The following is a 16,747-nucleotide window of genomic DNA, read 5'->3' as shown; positions in this document are numbered from 1 at the left end:
CCTTTCTTCCTTTTTTCCTTTTATTTATTTATATATATTTTTTGAGTTATGGCATGAGCCATACTACCCAGCTAAAACACAGGAGGAATGCAATGGCAAGGATCTGTGAGCATGCAGTGCTGGTAGCTCCTGCTTCAGGCTTCTCCAGAGAGGTACCAAATCAAATGCAATGCCAAATCGAATTCTCTCGATAGTTGCAGCCATCTATAAAACAAGAACACTTGTATATTGCATACCAGAGCTACAACTGAAAGATTAAAATGTAAAGTTGTTTTTTTTTTTTATTTCACAAATACAAAATCATCTGCAAGAGCAACCTCCTATTGTGACATAATGAAGGTGAGTTTACAGTTTGCTGTGTTTTCTCTGAACAATTCCAAGTGTAATAAAAACAAGAACATAATTCTAAAGCACACTTTAATACCAGTGGGTGTAAATACCGTCACGCTGTTATTTCCTGTTCAAATTCATTATTTTAATCCCTGTCAGATTCATATTTGTGGTAGTAATGTACCCTGCATGGCAAGTGCTGAGAAAACATTTATAAAAAGCATTGCCAAAGAAGTCTGACTGTATAGACTACAGTGACTTTACTGTTGTGGATCTTCCTGTGTTTATGGAAAAAAGAGCACTAGTTAAGCATGTCTGACTTGTAGATTTTGTTGCTCAAATACCCAAGCTACTTAATAACTCTAATGCATTAGATAGAGCAGTACAGCACTTCTATTGATATGCTGGCAAAGAAGCAAACATGACCGGTCTTTACCATCTGTTTATAATGCTATATAAAGAAGACCTTACTGGTTGCCACGGAAACCAGCATTTCCAAAACCACAAGTGTTTGCTTAAATTCTCAAGCCTTCTAAAGTCTTGTCTTTTTCTGAAGGAGAAAGAATAGAAAATCTCTCTAAAGTTTTCCAGTGTGTTTTTTTTTCCTAACATTTCCTTCACTGTAAAATGCTTTCAGCATTTTTGCACTGTATCTTGTTTCATTACTTCATAAATGTAAAGCATGCGTTTGTAACTTAATGAGCTTATTTGATGCTTTGCTATGATCCAGGAAAAGGAGGCAGATATTTGTTGTGCTTATCTTTGTAAAGGGAGGTTTTCCTATTCAGGCAAACTAGCCTGATGGTGATGTTGACATACTGGAGTGAAACCTATGGCATTTGGGTTGAGTCAAATTGAAAAAAAATCTTGACTAGGTTAAAGACAACAGCAACAACAAAAACATATTAATCAGTTATCGCAATCATCCACCTCAGTCTCACTGACAAGTGACTCTCTGGTATCAGGAACCTAGAGAAAAACATAAAATTAAGATAATACTGGTAAGAGGTATGGTCCAGACTTGTCTGTATTCTTCACTGTTGGCTTAAAATTGATTTTTAGTTAAAATAAGCCATTGAGAAGCCCTTGATGAGTGTTATTTGGAAATAATACACATTTGTTATAGTATCTGTGTTTATGGACAAAAGTATTTATATTTACTTATATTTATAAAAATAGTGTTTATATTTACTCTTACTTGTAACTGTGTGTGCATATTGCTGCCTTGCATTCTGTCATAATTATCCACAGTGTTTTAAGTCATTTGTGCTGCTGTTTTTGTCATACACCCACCCACCCAGTTCACGAAAGGCTTCTGCTGTGTGTGACCATTTAACTTCAGTAGGTTGTGACAAACGTGAACTCCTTAGAATTTGTACTGCAGTTGGGTTATTGGTGCTGGTTGGTTTTCAACCACTTAAAACAACTTTTTTTTTTTCTCTTTGTATTTAAAAGGAAGATCTGTATTTACAGGATTCTTGCTGTGGTTGGATTAAGCTACTTGGATTAGGTGAAAAAAACGCATTGAAGCAGAGAACTTGAGCCTCACATAAAGAGCTGTCAGTGTTTGTAGGGAATACCTATTTGCAACCACCTGAATATGCTGAAGATGAGTTAAGCTGTTATTTAGAAATACTGTTGAGCACAAAAGGTTAATAGAGCTTTTTGAATCATTCTATAATGACAAGGCATATCCTAACATTTTTGCCTTTTTATATTTCAATACATTTGTAAAACATACTGTAAGCATTTTCATCATGAGGTAATGGCCAGGAGTTGACCTATTTCATTGTCGCGTTTCCCTAGTAGAGTTTATTTAATGCAAAATACACTTTTCTGACAGGCTTTACAATTACAATATTGCTGAAATGACACTGGACCTGTAGAGGTGTCTGAATTCATTAGCCTTGTGAAGCTAATCACATCTCTGTCACTCACAGCACTCTTCTAAAATATTTGTCATTCCTTTCACTGAGCAGAATATTCTTGCATCTGCGAGCCTCTTTTCAAAGCAGTAACCTTGTGCTTGTGTAGACCTGTTGATATTGGTTGACGGCGGTGTGCTAGACCTCCCACAAAGTTTAAATAAAGTAAATATTGATGGAGAAATCAGACACACAAAAATTAGGCTTCTGTCTAAGTATTTGTGGTTAGAAAAATAAGGGCGCCAGATCTGCAAGCTACTGCTGGTCAGAGTAATTGCACTCAGACACTGACTGCATTTGTAGGTATTAGCTTGCCTGTTATCCACGTCACATTCCAAGATCAAGTCAAACACCGACTAGGAAAAGCAGCAGAGATTGGCAGTAGGTTTAAAAATATGCATTCTTCTGTGGCGTCTTCAGTGTCATCCTTAAGGTAGTCCTTCTGCCCTGCCTCTAACACTCCTAATATCTGATGGGGTAAGGATAGTATTATCAAAGAGCTGAATAAAACTCTTCTCTGAATAACCATGTCTTTGAGATAATGTATGATTATAGCTGCCTATTCATTTTATAGTGGTTATTTTTTTTTTCAGTGTCTTTCATGGAACTGTTCCAGTTAGAAAAGACCTCTAAGGTCCCTCTAAGATCATCCAGTCCAACCTTTAACCCAGTATTAAAGTCCACCTCTAAGATGATTGTAAAGTACAGTAAGGTCTCCCCTGAACCTCCTCTTCCCCAAGCTAAACAACCCCAGCTCCCTCAGCTGTTCCTCATAAGACTTGTTCTATAGGAGGCTGTTTACAGACCTTAAATGACCATGCAACCTAAAGCCAGCTCTGTTGAAACTTCAGTTAATTTGTTGTCGAGTGTTTTCACTCATGTAAAATAAATAAATAACAAGCTGGTTGTCCTCTTCTTACCCAGTGAACCTCTTTCCTTCTGCTTCTCAGCTGCTCATAAATTTTGCAGAAAACTGGGAGTCCAGAGCAGCTTTTTTGTTTTTGCCCCTTTTTAAAAAGTTAATTAACAACTCCTCCCATTGATCTTAGGGGATAATCTATTGTAAAAATACCTTGAAAATTAAAAAAAGTATGCAAGTATATATGATTCGTATAACCACCACCTGGTTATACGAATGACCACCTGGTTATATGAAGCCTGGTTAGTGTAGTTGCAGGGGATGGTAGGCTGATCCTGATGTCTAAGTGAGGTTCTTCAGGCTCCAGGGAGAAAATTTCTTTTAAGATTTCAAAGGCTGTGTTAGGTTCTAGGAGCCATAAATGGTGATGTGCAGTACGCTGCCAAGTGGCCAGGGCCAAGTGTTTGCTTTGCACTTGCCCCCAAACCTGTAGTTTTTAAAACTTGATCTTTATGATGGTAGTTGATTTTTGTGAGGTTTTACCCGATCTGAATCTCCACAAATTTATTTAGTCTTTCTGATTCTCTTAGTTTTTTTTTAGAAGGATCTATCTTCTGTGATCATTGCTACGTTTAAAAGGTTGTTGGAATTTCCTTTTTGAGAGAACTGTGGTATTTGGGATATGTATCGAAGCTAGGAGAAAGAGCTATATGAAGCAAATCCGGAAAGGGATTGGTCTCCTGATCTTGAAGGGTACTCTGATTTTTTTCTAGAAGTCCTTCATAATTAATGTCTCCAGATTTTCTCTCGAGATGAATTAGTTCAGGAAAGATGCGGTTCACCCCAAGTTCTGTGCTTTTTCCTACTAGCTGTTTCCTACTCTCAGGGAGTCTCTCAGGTCAGGAGGGACTTTGGGAGCTTTTCTCCAGGCCGCGCAGGCCCAGGGCTACGCCGTTCCTCACAGGGCCCCAGCCCCTGCCTGGCTTGCCCTGTGCTGAATTCGTTCCAGCTTGTCACTGTTTCTCCTGTACTGGCTGCAGAATTACAGGCACGGCCTAATGAGGGCTGAACAAAGGCGAATAATCGCCTCCCTTCACCTGGTGGCTACGTTTCTGTTGGTGCAGCCCTGGGCACGCTGCTGGCTCGTGACGGTCTGCTGGGACCTTCTCAGCAGAGCTGCCTCACGTTCAGTCAGCAATGCACGGGGCTGGAGTCCGTCCCAGCTGCAGGACTGCATTCATCCTTGTTAAATTTAAGAAGGGTAATTAGGTCTGTAAGGTTCTTAACATCTAGATTTTGAATTCACGTTCATGTATACTTCTGCAACCTTCTCCCTTCTGTTTTTGCTTTGTGAAGAACGTCATTAATATTTTTAAAACACAACGTGTCTGGATTTTGGGGTAGATCCTAACATCTGAGACACTTAAATACCTAAATTTCCTAAAAGTCATACCTTAAATATATATATTGAGTGATCTTTAGTCTCTTTCCATGGCTGATACCTGAAGAGATGTTCAGTTGTCCAAGCCCAGGAGCAAGCTTCTGAAGCTCGTGTGTCTTCATCTGCAGCCTCCAGTGGGTCAGCTGTGCTCAAAGCAAGTAGCATGACAAGGCTGATCCCCTTCTAGCCTTAGATGTTGCAATAAATGAGTATTTTTAATGTCTGAAGATCGTTGTGCAGAGGGGTGTTTAATCCATACGTGAAACTTCAGTAGCTGGTGACAATAAGTCACGATAGACTGCTGTTAACATACACGGAGTATATAATGTTCTGAATAATGTATGCGTGTTTGTGTGTGATCTTATGGTCATAGTGAATCATATGACTCAGATAAGTGCATCTATAACACAGGGGTTTAACATCTGTTTAAAAAATGAGTATGTCAAGAGAGTTTTCTCTTACTTACTTCTGACAAGTCATTAATAAAGCAAATCGGATAAAAGCCCCGAGGCCAGTAGAACTTGTGCATTCTAATAAGGCAGCCAGCAGTCTCACCAAACAGCTCTGTGGCTTACCTCTAGCACTAGATACAGCATCAGCAGTTATAATTAATTTTGAAAAAATGTTTTTTTCAAATCTACTTGCACCTGTAACCATGAGTACATCCCCATAACCTCTCCACGTTGAACAAAATAGGTGTTACTTTCCTTAGATGCTACAGATTTAAAACTGTGTTTATAGTGTCACACCTGGGATTGTCAGGTAGGATTGAGATGTTTCTTTTTCAGAGCAGTATTTATTTCAGCCTAAAACTACCCTGCGTTTTCAAAAGCATTATCCTAGGCTTATGAATCAGCAGCATCGTTTATTTTGGTTGCGTTACAGACTTTTCCCAGGTGCTTTTTATTAGGACCGCGTGAACAGGTGATGCTTTCTTCAACAGAAGAATTTTGCTTTTGTTCAACGTTGGAAGTGGGGGAGGCTCAGCACCTGGTATCTTTCCCTGTTTTTCACTACGCAGAGCTTGCGTGTGACCCAAACCAAACTGATTGATTCTGTCCGTGGGGCACTACCAAGAAAATGTCTGGAGAGGAAGGGCAAGGTGAGAGCACAGCACTTTGCTCACTTCAGCCTCAAGCCAAGCCAGTCAGTAGTTGGAGTACCTAGGCAATGGGAGAGGGACATCCTGGTGGCCTGCTGGGACAGCTGACAGTAGGGCTACAAACCGAGCATCCCGTGCCTTTGTTGGTAACGGGCAGAAATTTGGGAAACAGCAAAAACACATGACTAAGCATTTAACAACCTTCCTTTTGACCCCCCATAAAATTCCTTATGTCTGTTTTGATTGATTTTTTTTTTTTTTTTTTTTAATAGCCCTAGTGGTTAAATTGGAGCTAGCTCTACTCCACATAGATATGCTTTCTTCTGCTACACCCACCTTCACAGTCAGTTGACTTTCTAGTTGCTGTGTTGTTGGGTTTTTCGCTTCCCATCTTTCACCTGTGTCCATCTCTTCTTTACAGTAATTGTTGTATTTGCCATGTTTCTTCTCTATTGCTTGAATCCTGAGTTTAATGAAAAAATAAGAACATTAGCTGTTCTTACTAGAACTGCTATTAGTGCAAAAAATTTTAAATCCTCACAGTATTTGATTGCTCAAAAATAGGAACGGTGCATGCAATAAACGCTCTATTTGTTTATTTATTGATAGAAGTGTGAATTACTACTGGAGTTAAACTTGACAATTATTTGAGGCTGATATTTTAATGGCAAAGTCTACTGAAATGGCTGCACATGTGGAAAAATACACAAAGCATTAAGTGAAATGCTCATGTTTGCTTGATTTATTCTCTGCGGCAGACGGACCCTGGTAGTAGGAGGTGTAATTTGCAGCACATTAGCTATTAGCCAGTGTCATTGCTTGAGTGGGTGGTGTGAGCCTCTTGTGTCTGCACAGTGGTACACTGCGCATGTTTCGGGGCTAGGCTCTTCTCCCCTGTGCTGTGAGATTAATTTTTTGGGAGCGGTGTTCTGTATTTAAAGCTGTGAATCTGTCAGTTTTCAGATGGGTTATTCTGTCACACGGGTACCATCTAGAGTAAATGCTTTCCCCTCTCCTCCCCCTGAAATGCTTCATGTTTAGCAAAACCAGGTAGTCACAGTGTTGGACTTACCTGCCTTTTTTTGGCATCTGGTCCCCTGAGGATGAAGTATGGTATTTGCAAGGTACCCAGCCTGTAAGAAAATTACCCTTGTGTTTCTTCGAGGGTACCCTGTGCGTGTACTTGCGGTGTTCAGCAGAGGTTTTCCAGGAGAGTCTCAGCTTGATGCATCTTTTTTTTTGTGTGCACAATTTCACTCGGGTTGCTTTTAGTTCACTTTTTTTCCCTAGAGGCACCTGTCTCCTGCCACATACCCATCAAGACTAATTGCACCATCTGGAAGACTTTTGCGTAGCTGCTACTTGTGCAGAACATCTCTTGGGAGCTTAATTCTGAATGTGAATGTGACCCCTGGAGCCATGTCAAGTAGCTGCAGTAGTTTCCAGCCTCTAAAGGATGATCACTGTAGGCTTTATTTGTTTCAAGTCTAACGCGGTTTGCTTTAGTATGGGTATGTTACATGGCAGGAACACAACTTCAGTCCCGTTTTGAAGGGAATTAGACTTTGAATATGGGTTTGGATATATATCCAAACCATATAGGTTTGGATATAGGCTATATGACTAGGTGTATAAATGACAGACGCATTGCACCTTATTATTATACCATTTACTTTTTCTGTTCTGTTCTTCCCCACCACATCTGCACTTCTCGTTAGTGATGTCCTGCTACTAACGCGAGGTGTCCTGACAAACGGGGCTGCAGCTCTGAAACAACCGGGTTCCTTATTGCTATGAATCTCTTCACGTGTTTTCAGCACAGGTAACTTTCTGCTCTTCCTTACCGAGGCTTGGTTCAGGTGAAAGCACTGCAGTGCTTCGTTTCCACCAGTGGCTATTTGGGCAGCGGCTTATTTAAAGGTCAGCACTTAAAAATCTTGCGGGGGACAGCTTTCTTCCCTACTTTCTGTAATAACACGTCTGTTGGAAAGCTGTAGAGCACTGAGCATGAATAAATGAAGCATTCCGGCTTTATAAAAGTATCAGCATAATTTGTTTTATATATATACACGTATATATTTTAAAAGTGCCACTCACTTCTCATGCAATCCTGCACTTAGTAAGTAAGGCACTCCAGTTTTACCAGGGGATGTATGTAGACTTTCTCTTTTTCCTAAAGCCATTTTTCTTTGAAAAATGATAGAATTGTAAAAAAAAAAAAATAAATAAATAAATAAAAAATTGAGGAAATATGAGGACTCTATTTGTATTCAGTTGCATCATCCGTGTAACTTGTTTGCCTGTGAGTAATGTGGTCAGCTGGAGTTCAGGCTGGAGAAGTACTTACACCACCACAAACTATCCCGAATTCTGACTACAGGATATACATGTGTATACATTACATTATGTGTATTTTCTGTTTTTTTCTTTTCTTGCATAGTTTAATGTTTGTTGTGGCTCCAATTTTGGAAATGTGCAGAATTTTAGATGTTTGACTGTCTTGGGTGTGTTCTGTTAACTACCTATTGGAATACGGTAAGAAAAGCAAATCGCCCGTGTGCTTGGCAAGAGTTAAGGTACGTAAGGTGTGAATTCCCAGGATGCTAAAGGCATCCAGGATGCTAAACCCCTCGCTGCACGGACCCGGTGAGCAGGGCAGAGCTGCACACTGCAGCACCGTGCTGCCTGTTCTCGGGAGCCGCGCTGAGCCGCGTGAGCTCTCCTGGCTTTGAATGGTTGGGAAGCTCTGCGTGAGTGGTGTACAAAAACGAAATCATTGTCTGCTCCGGGAAGTTGTACAGCATCTGCCTTTCACCAGCTGTTCTGCTGCTGCAGTCACGTTTTTTTTTTTTTTTTTTTTTTTAAATGATCTTTGGGGAGGGAAGGACCGGAGCCGATGACTTTGCGACGTGGCTGCTCCTCAGGAGGTGTTGTGGAGTCTCTCATGCTAAACGCTAAAGCCCCTGCTGAATTTTGTCTGGCACTGAACTATTGATTACCCATGTTCTCCCAGTTTTCTGAAACATTATGATTAGTTTATTTCATGATAGCAAGCAAGGCAGTGGGTTAATTGCTATTTTCATTTCACTGCTCTGTTAAGAGGCTAATGTGTAATTTATTGCAGATTAAGACCGGTGGCTAGCGCGTGCTTCTGGCTAAGTTTCAGCTTTGCCCATAAATGTTTGCTGTCCGGTTGGTTCCTAAGACTTAGCTGAACCAAACTCTGGCCACCTTAAGCCATAAACACCTGCTTTCTCTGTTGGAAATGTGGCTGAAGTCGACGCCTTCCCTCACACCATCCTGGTGCGTGTTGCAGTGAGCATGGTGGCACGGAGCTGGCCGGGCTCCTTCAGCCAGCTGTAAGGTGTGGGCAGGTTAGAAGGACACAGAACGAAAAGCCATGCCCTGGCTTGGCTAGCTAGACCCAACCAGGGCTAGAAATGTTGTGGGTTGTGGTAGGAAGGCATACTGTCCTCCTCTTTCATTGATCATTTCATTGATCATCCTTTGTAGGATGTGGCTGCATGGAGAATGCCTTCGTGAGCCCGACGCTTCTCCAAGGGAGTGGTGCTGGTCTGGAGCTAAGACAACACCAAGCTGTGCAGCACTGCCCAGCACGGGTGGACCCTCTTGTTCTCCTCTGAGAGCTTCTGCAGGCACCTGGGTTGCTTTGGTCCTTTCCCCAGGGCTGTGGGAGTAGTTGTGAAGGCTCGACAGAAGAACTCGACCGGTTATTTGTAGTAGTATTTAAATAGTATTTAAATTATGACTTTAAAAAAATGTTTTTATGTCTGCATAAATGAAATAGAAGATAATCTTGCATTGCAAAGTGGTATAAACATAATGGAAAAAAAAATCCAAATGAAACTGTAGGTTGCATCCACTGTTTTTCCATGTTACTCAAATGTACTTCCAAGGTAGACCACCGATCCTTTCAGGTAGTTGACTTAAAGACAGGTTTGTTTTGATCTCCTTCGGTGATTAGGGTTAAAATAATATTCTGGAACAAAATGGGTTGAAGTGCTTCGTAATCTGCGATGTAGTTCTCATTTGCTTAGCAAACGTTTAAATATTGGAGGTAAGAGCTCTTATTAGAAATGAGTTTGCAGATTTAATAGCATCTGGAATATATTATCCTCTCTTGTAGCTATTTAGCCTTATTGATGATCGTAGGAAGTAGAAAGCAACTTCGACAAGGACAGGAAGAATACAATTTGAGACGCTGCTGTCAAAAGGAAAGCCAAGCTTACTTTAAAATAAACTAACTTCTGAGCTGGTGCATCTAAGTGGTCACTTAGAATCGCTTTCAGCAGATGTTTTTGCGGGCAGAGAGAACAGGCTTCCTTCTGACCCCAAATCTGAAGGTGCATCATTTGAAACAGCTCCTTTGTTTAAAACAGCCTCTCTCTGGTTCATTTATCTTTTGCAATTTTAGCTTTTATTTCACTGTTTTCATCAGTTTCTGCAAAGTCTATTCCTGAAGTACTTAGACATGTTGTATGTATTGTGTCGTCTGGTCATAACCACTCTGATCTAAACACTTTTATTTCAACAGGTTATAGACTTTGGTTGTACTTTTCCAATTTTCCCTTTCTTCTCTTGAAGTGTGAGACTTCTTTTGGTTTTCCTGTACTTCAAAAAACAAACTGAAGGCTCTTATGTTTCTGATACAATATATCATTGAATTATTTTGAAATGCTCCTTTCATGACAGGACATGAAATGCAGGACATACGCTGCTGCTTGGAAATAAACAAGATTTAATCCTGATTGCTTACATTGCTCTTCAATATTAGTATTCCATTGTAAGTTATAGGTGAAGGATGACAAAAGATCATGATTAATAATTGCAGCGTATTTTCATGCAAATGTGAATCTTATAGACTTGATGAAATTGATAGCAGCCGGAGGTCTGACTCTTTCTTTTCCACTTCGGTATAACCAGTGAAAATAGGTTGTAAAAAATGTGCTTTTTTTCTTTCCCTTTTTTGCAGGGGTTTTGTGTACGACAGCCGAAACAACTTACAGATGCGAGGTTTGGTCGTATTGCTCATTTCCAAAGCTGCTGGACCCAGCACAGCAGAACTCTCTTTCCAGCACAACATGGTCAGTGGGATTTATTCCAGGTAAGCAGTAAATTTCCTTAGCAAGATACACAAAGATGCATTCGATAGGCAACATCATGGTGACACCAGAGCATCTCAGTGGCCTGCTCAGTTGTTAAGGAAAATCAGTACTTAGCTAATTACAAATCTTTGTTCCTATGGGTTATCATAAACTTGATTGTTTTTGTTTTGAGTTACTCAGGAGTTATTTATGTATACCTACATACTGGAATTTTCAGAGTCAGATTGCCAGTCTTGTGGACTACCAGTTTGTTTCCCTGAGAAAATAATTTTCACTGTCACCACTTTGAAGGATATTTTCCCCCGAAAGGGCAGTGTAGAATAAAATTTTTTTACCTACCACATGTCACAGCTGAATTACTGAGCCTGCCATTAAGGTTCCTCAGGCTCTTGCTGAGATAATCTAGTTTCATCAAGTTCCTAAATATTTTTTATGTATTTAAAGTCAATTACTTAATCCTAGTAACAGCAGTAATCAGAAATAGTGGTTGCTCTCATTTGTGTGTTTGACAGTTGTCTCCTCCACTGAAAAATAAGTGAATTTAATGAGTTCTGGTTGAAAAATTGTGTAATTTCAATTTGTGAAGGCCTTGTGACAAATTGTGCATGCTGCTAGGTTGAGGGAACAGGCTGTCACACTTGCAGTTAACCGTGTTTCTGACCACTGTAGTGTGTTAAATGAGGATGCACAAACTTAGTGACACGTTTGTAGCCTGATTTGTTTTAGAAATGCAGGGATAGCGTCTTAAAATTGACAAGACCAAAACAAATAAAGGCCTTAAAAATATGTATGTAGTATCGTAAAGCAACAGAATAGAGAAGGAAAATATATATGAATATAAAGGACAGAAATGACAATAAGCGAGAAAAAAAAAGACAAAGATATAAGAGGCTCGTTAAGGAGGGGCTGTGTTGTCCCCTTAGCCGTTTAATTCCATTCTTGTTTGGTTTTGTCCTTAATGTCCCCTCAGGGTTGTAACACTTTCATATTTATATGCAAATGATGCTGTAAGAGAGCGTAATTCTAGTTAGTTAATTATGGTACAGGAGGTATTGTAGTTGATTTTGTAAATGATTAAAAAAGTTTACCTTAAGTATGTCTCATAAAAGGAGAGAAAAAGCATTATGTTTTGATAACCAAGTTTCTGAGTATGATGATTCTCACCGTGGAGGTAACTTGTGAGCGGTTAAAGCTGCCACTGGGAAGGTGACTGGTGGAAGTGTTCATTAAGGAGCAAATAAGACCTTGAATTAATAATGAGCCAGTTGGTGTAAATGGACATCACTGGAGCTGTGCCAGTCCAACCAGCTGAAAATCTAGCCTAATAATCTAAGTTTGAGCAAGTCAATAGTCATTATAATATCTAGTTTAGAGTTACCAAGGTACTCCAGAAACGAAGCGGTTCTGAATATGCCCACACAGGTTCACTTAAGGTTCATTACTGTCTGTGAAAGTGATGACTGTGGAGTCATTAATTTAAATGAATTTTCAATGGCACTTTAGATCTGTAGTGTGATGTAAATACGGGCAAACTGATGCATGCTAGCAAAGTGCCAGCGCTTTGTTTCATTTCGTGCCGTGGTGAGCCAGGTCTTGCCTTCTGCTGAAGTCACCGTGGGCCTTGCTTTTGACTTGGATCTCTTCTCTTTTTATAATGAGCTTGTGACTGGGTACTTCTCCAAATGCACTCTTAAATATCTGTCTTGTTTCTGATTATGATTTCTCTCTGGTTTTAGTTTTTCTTTTCCTTTTTTTTTTTTTTTTTTTCTAGCTTTAGCTAAGAGAACCGACAGCTTGTAAAAACAATGATCTTAAAGGGCCTTTGCAGTTGTTTTGTATATTACAAATAATGTTTTACAAACTGCTTGCTCCTGAATAAGAACCAAAGGACTTTCTTTTCCCTTAGTATGTTCTTGTTTCCTATCGTGGTTCCAGTCTAATTACACATGATGCATGTATTAAACCTGTTTAGCAAAGTCTACCCCTCAGTGATACCCAGTGAAGAAATGTGCTTAATCCTTTATTGTTTATGCACTTCTCCAGCATCGGGAGTAGTTTTTGGAAATATACTCTTACAGATTTTCAGCAGCTGTAAACTATACAGCTCTTTTTTTTTTGTTGCCATGCCATATAATTACTTCATCTTTAAATATAATATTTTGCTGGAAATATTATTTCTGGCGCTGTAACGAGCATCTTCATTGCCTGATACTTATGTGCTGTGAATGTTATATTGTGGACTATTAGCTGGGATATGGCTCACTTGATTTTAAAGTACTTAGTAGTGATTAATTAATTGCATTCCTGAAACCTAAGCAGGAACTAAGTTGTTCCAGTGATTGCACCAGCCCAGTCTTTCTTTTCCCTCTGTTTGTGTTGGAATGGGCTCTTGTGCTCTCCTGAAATCTTCCATCCCATGGTGGACAGCCAGGTTACATCAGTCCTTTATATGTGGTACTACACTAAATGTACAGCCTGTGAACAGCAAGATGCAGTAGTACCACAGTTACTTAACACAGAAAACCACACACACAAAAGGACTTTTTATCTTGGGATGAGACATTCTGCATAACCTTTTTTCCCTATTTGATATCTTGAATCACAATATAAATGAGCAATACCATAACCATAATCAAAACATAAGGAATTGACTTGGGAATAAATAAAATTTTCTTTATCTTATTCTCCAAAACTCTAAATATGTCACTTTACAGGACTGTTGACCTAAATCTATAAAAATAGATTAGCTGGCTGCGTAGCTGGCACCTGTTTTTTCTTACTGGTACACAATGGAACAAAACTGATGCCTGCGACCAGAGAGCGAGCTTTTTCTAGAACAACGAGGATTGCAATTTGGGTAGTCACAGGAGCAGAGCTACTATAGTGATGCGATGCTGCCCGTGGCCAGCACTGCCTCCAGGTTTCCTTGGCACTTCCCAGCTTGCAGATGTGGTCTGCCCACATTAAGCTGGGGGGGAATTGCGGTTCATTTTGCAGAAGGATATCATAGTAACTGCTGGTTACCTTATGAATCACGCTGAAGATAAGGAGGGAAGCGTTATAGATGTCTGCTTGGCTTGCTTTCCTCGGTACTGCCACCTCCCTGTCAGGATGCCAGCAGCCTGATTTTATTCCTATTGGCGGGGAAAGGAACACGACATTACTTCCAGCTCTGCACCAGTGCTCCCAAAAGAGGATGCGAAAGGGAAGTAGCATCATGATAAACAGCCCTATTTCAGCTGCTGGACAGATTTCCTGAAATCCAAACTTTCTGCTGGTCTCTTACCGTTTAGGTGAGTATTTCCTTGGCTACAGAGCCATGGCAAATGCAGTGAAGCTGTGCTCGCTGCAGGGCATGCAAGCAGTGTCATGTAAGGGTCGGGGTCATTGCCTGAACTCAACGTGTAGTTTATCATGCTAATAGTATCAGAGAACACCTCAGACATAATGCTGGAGCCTAGAGCTGTGAAGGAGCTTTGAGACCCATTTCCGAACTTGTGATTCTGCTAGAGCTGAACACTGCTCTCTGTTGCCTTCTTTCAGAGCAAATCTTACTTGGATGGTCAAAGATGCAGCTTGCTGGGCTTCTCTGTGCTGCTGGAGGTTTTTAATTAACCAGGATCATACGGTTTCTGAACACTTAACAGCTTTACGCTTCATAGCTGAGCTAGATTCTTACAACCGAAGATACCAAGATGGGCTTGTTCTCTCTCACTAAATACCCAAAGGGGTATCTTATGCTGCTCACGTCTGGCACTGCCAGACACGATTGGCTGGGGACTGAGGAATCTCCTTGGCTTTATATTGAGTAGCAGATTCCTCACGTAGCCTCTGTATTGCAGCTAGAAGTGCAAGCGATGCCAAGGAACGAACTTACGCCATTTCTTCAGGCCTCAATTTCCTTGGCTCTAATACAGCAAGTTATTTTCTTCTCTCTTTTCTTCTCTGTTTTGCAGCTTTTTCTTTTCTTCTTCCATGAGTGCCAGTTTCAGAAGCACCCTCCAGCACTGACACCCATTGCCTCATGGCTTCAGCTCTGCTGATTCCTTGGGACACAACAATGATTTTGGAACCAGCACTGATGCTTCCAACAAAAGAGCCCATTTGAAGTGGGAGTCAGCAGCAGATACTAATCCTTTTTATGGTGACTGGGTCCTTTGCTCATCAGGTTCCAGTAACAATCCTTACTAAGTGCCCTAGGTACCTTTTTATGGACACGTGTGCTCATGCACATACACCTTTGTCATTGTGGATATATCCAAGTCTTGTTGTCTCCTCCTCTAAAGGAACATTGATTTGAAACTTAAAGGTCTCTGAGAATGACCAGGTCTTGTCCAGAGTGTTCATTCATCCAGTGGTTGCTTTTCCCCTGGAAGTTTCTCTGGTTGCAGGAAGGTCAGGAGACCTACTGCTTTGTCCCTTTGCAGTTCCATGTAGCTTACTCCCAGCTTTTATTTGCTAGATATGGAAACAAAAACTTAGTAACTTCGGGTGGGCTATCCCTGTGTATTCACAGGGACACTGGGAATCTCTTCTGTTTCTCATAGATGACAGCTCACCATCTGCAGCTCTGTCCTTTCTCCAAAACCTGTGCCAGGGCACGCATAAGAGGTGATGCTGTGCTTGTTAGAGCGGTCTTTAATTGCTGCCTGCATGAAAGGCAATCAGGCTGCCTCCGGGGAACTGAAGCTGTGCGAATGGTGCTGCTTGGGCTCTTGCAGACTATAAAGGTAAATAAGGACTAGTGCAGCCCAAGGTGTAGAGGTTATGTGCTTATTACAGTATGTGTTTGAGATCTGTGTGCTGCACAGATTTACCCAGATGGACATTGGGTTCTTGACTTCTCAATCTGTCCTGGGCTGCTGAACTGGGATTTTTATGGCTGAGGGGAAACCAAAATGACAATAACCTGGTTTGAATAATGAGTGTAACAGCACATGAGGTATGAGCACACCTTCTATGAAGATTGAGGAGAATATAAAGAGTGTTCCACTTAGAGTGATAAACAGAACAAATGCTTCACATGGATGTGTTCCCTGGGCCCTGCCTTCCCTGAGAGCCCCAGTTATTGGCAGGCAGCCTCTGTCCTGCCCTTGTGAGTGCAGATGAGCAGCTGAGGGCTGCTGCTGCTGCTCTTGACTCGGGCTGTTAGGCTCCAGTTGAAGTAGATGACTACGAGAGCAAAGGGCTACCTGCTGCTTTAGGAAGAGGTAACAGTTACTCTGGCAAAAGGAGGATAACATAAATCAATATCCTATTAAGCAATAGCCCTATACAAAGAAACCAGATGGCCTTCCTTTCAAAGGAGGGAAGGGGAATGCAAGTCCATTACAAAGCCTCTTGGTTAATAAGCTGTGGCCAGCATTAGCAAATTTGGTGAAGGTGAGATGAGTTGTATTGTTACAATATAAGTGATGCTGAGAGGTTTCCTTGACCTGTTCACTAATAAATTGTAAAGAAGCCTTCTTTTTACCTTGCACAGATGAGCTTTTAGTTTCCTATTAGAACCAATTTATCTGTGAACAAATTCTGTTTAAGTTTTATTGTCAAAGACAAAACTTGGATGAAATAAAATCAAAGAACCTCCATACAAATGATGAGTTTGGTACCTACAAAAATACAAAGCGCGTAAGAGTGTGACTTCTCACCTCATCTTCATCCCTTGCCCTTCTCTCAGTTTTTCTGTACTCTGAACTCAGGTATATTAACTTGGAAGATTGGATTTGAGTGTTTCTTACCTCCGTCTTTGGAAGTAATAAATGATGCCTAACTGTGGATTTCTGTCACAAGAAGAGTGCATCCAGAATTTCAAGTTTGTTTGCTTTTTTTTTTTTTCATTGCTATTTGTCTGAGTCTATCAGTAATGGAAAACAAGATTAGATTTACCCTGGTGCAGTCCAGAGGGAGTGGCTGGGAACCAGAGTTTGGGAGACGTCAGGCTGCGTTACACCTGTCCCGATCAGC

The 16,747-nt window shown here is 40.7% G+C and overlaps 1 protein-coding gene across 1 annotated transcript in view; it reads left to right on the top strand.

Moving 5' to 3' along the window:
• Positions 1–16,747, top strand: part of PDSS2 (decaprenyl diphosphate synthase subunit 2) — a 103,569-nt gene that overhangs the window by 32,367 nt on the left and 54,455 nt on the right. Inside the window, exon 2 of the mRNA XM_032185262.1 lies at positions 10,651–10,782. Within this exon, the coding sequence (XP_032041153.1) occupies positions 10,651–10,782 (132 nt within the window). The remainder of the gene's footprint in view (positions 1–10,650; positions 10,783–16,747) is intronic.

This window comes from Aythya fuligula, chromosome 3 (genome assembly GCF_009819795.1).
Source record: "Aythya fuligula isolate bAytFul2 chromosome 3, bAytFul2.pri, whole genome shotgun sequence".
Classification (NCBI taxonomy): domain Eukaryota; kingdom Metazoa; phylum Chordata; class Aves; order Anseriformes; family Anatidae; genus Aythya; species Aythya fuligula.
The sequence above is the reverse complement of the archived record's forward strand: the minus strand, read 5'-3'. Positions and strand labels throughout refer to the sequence as shown.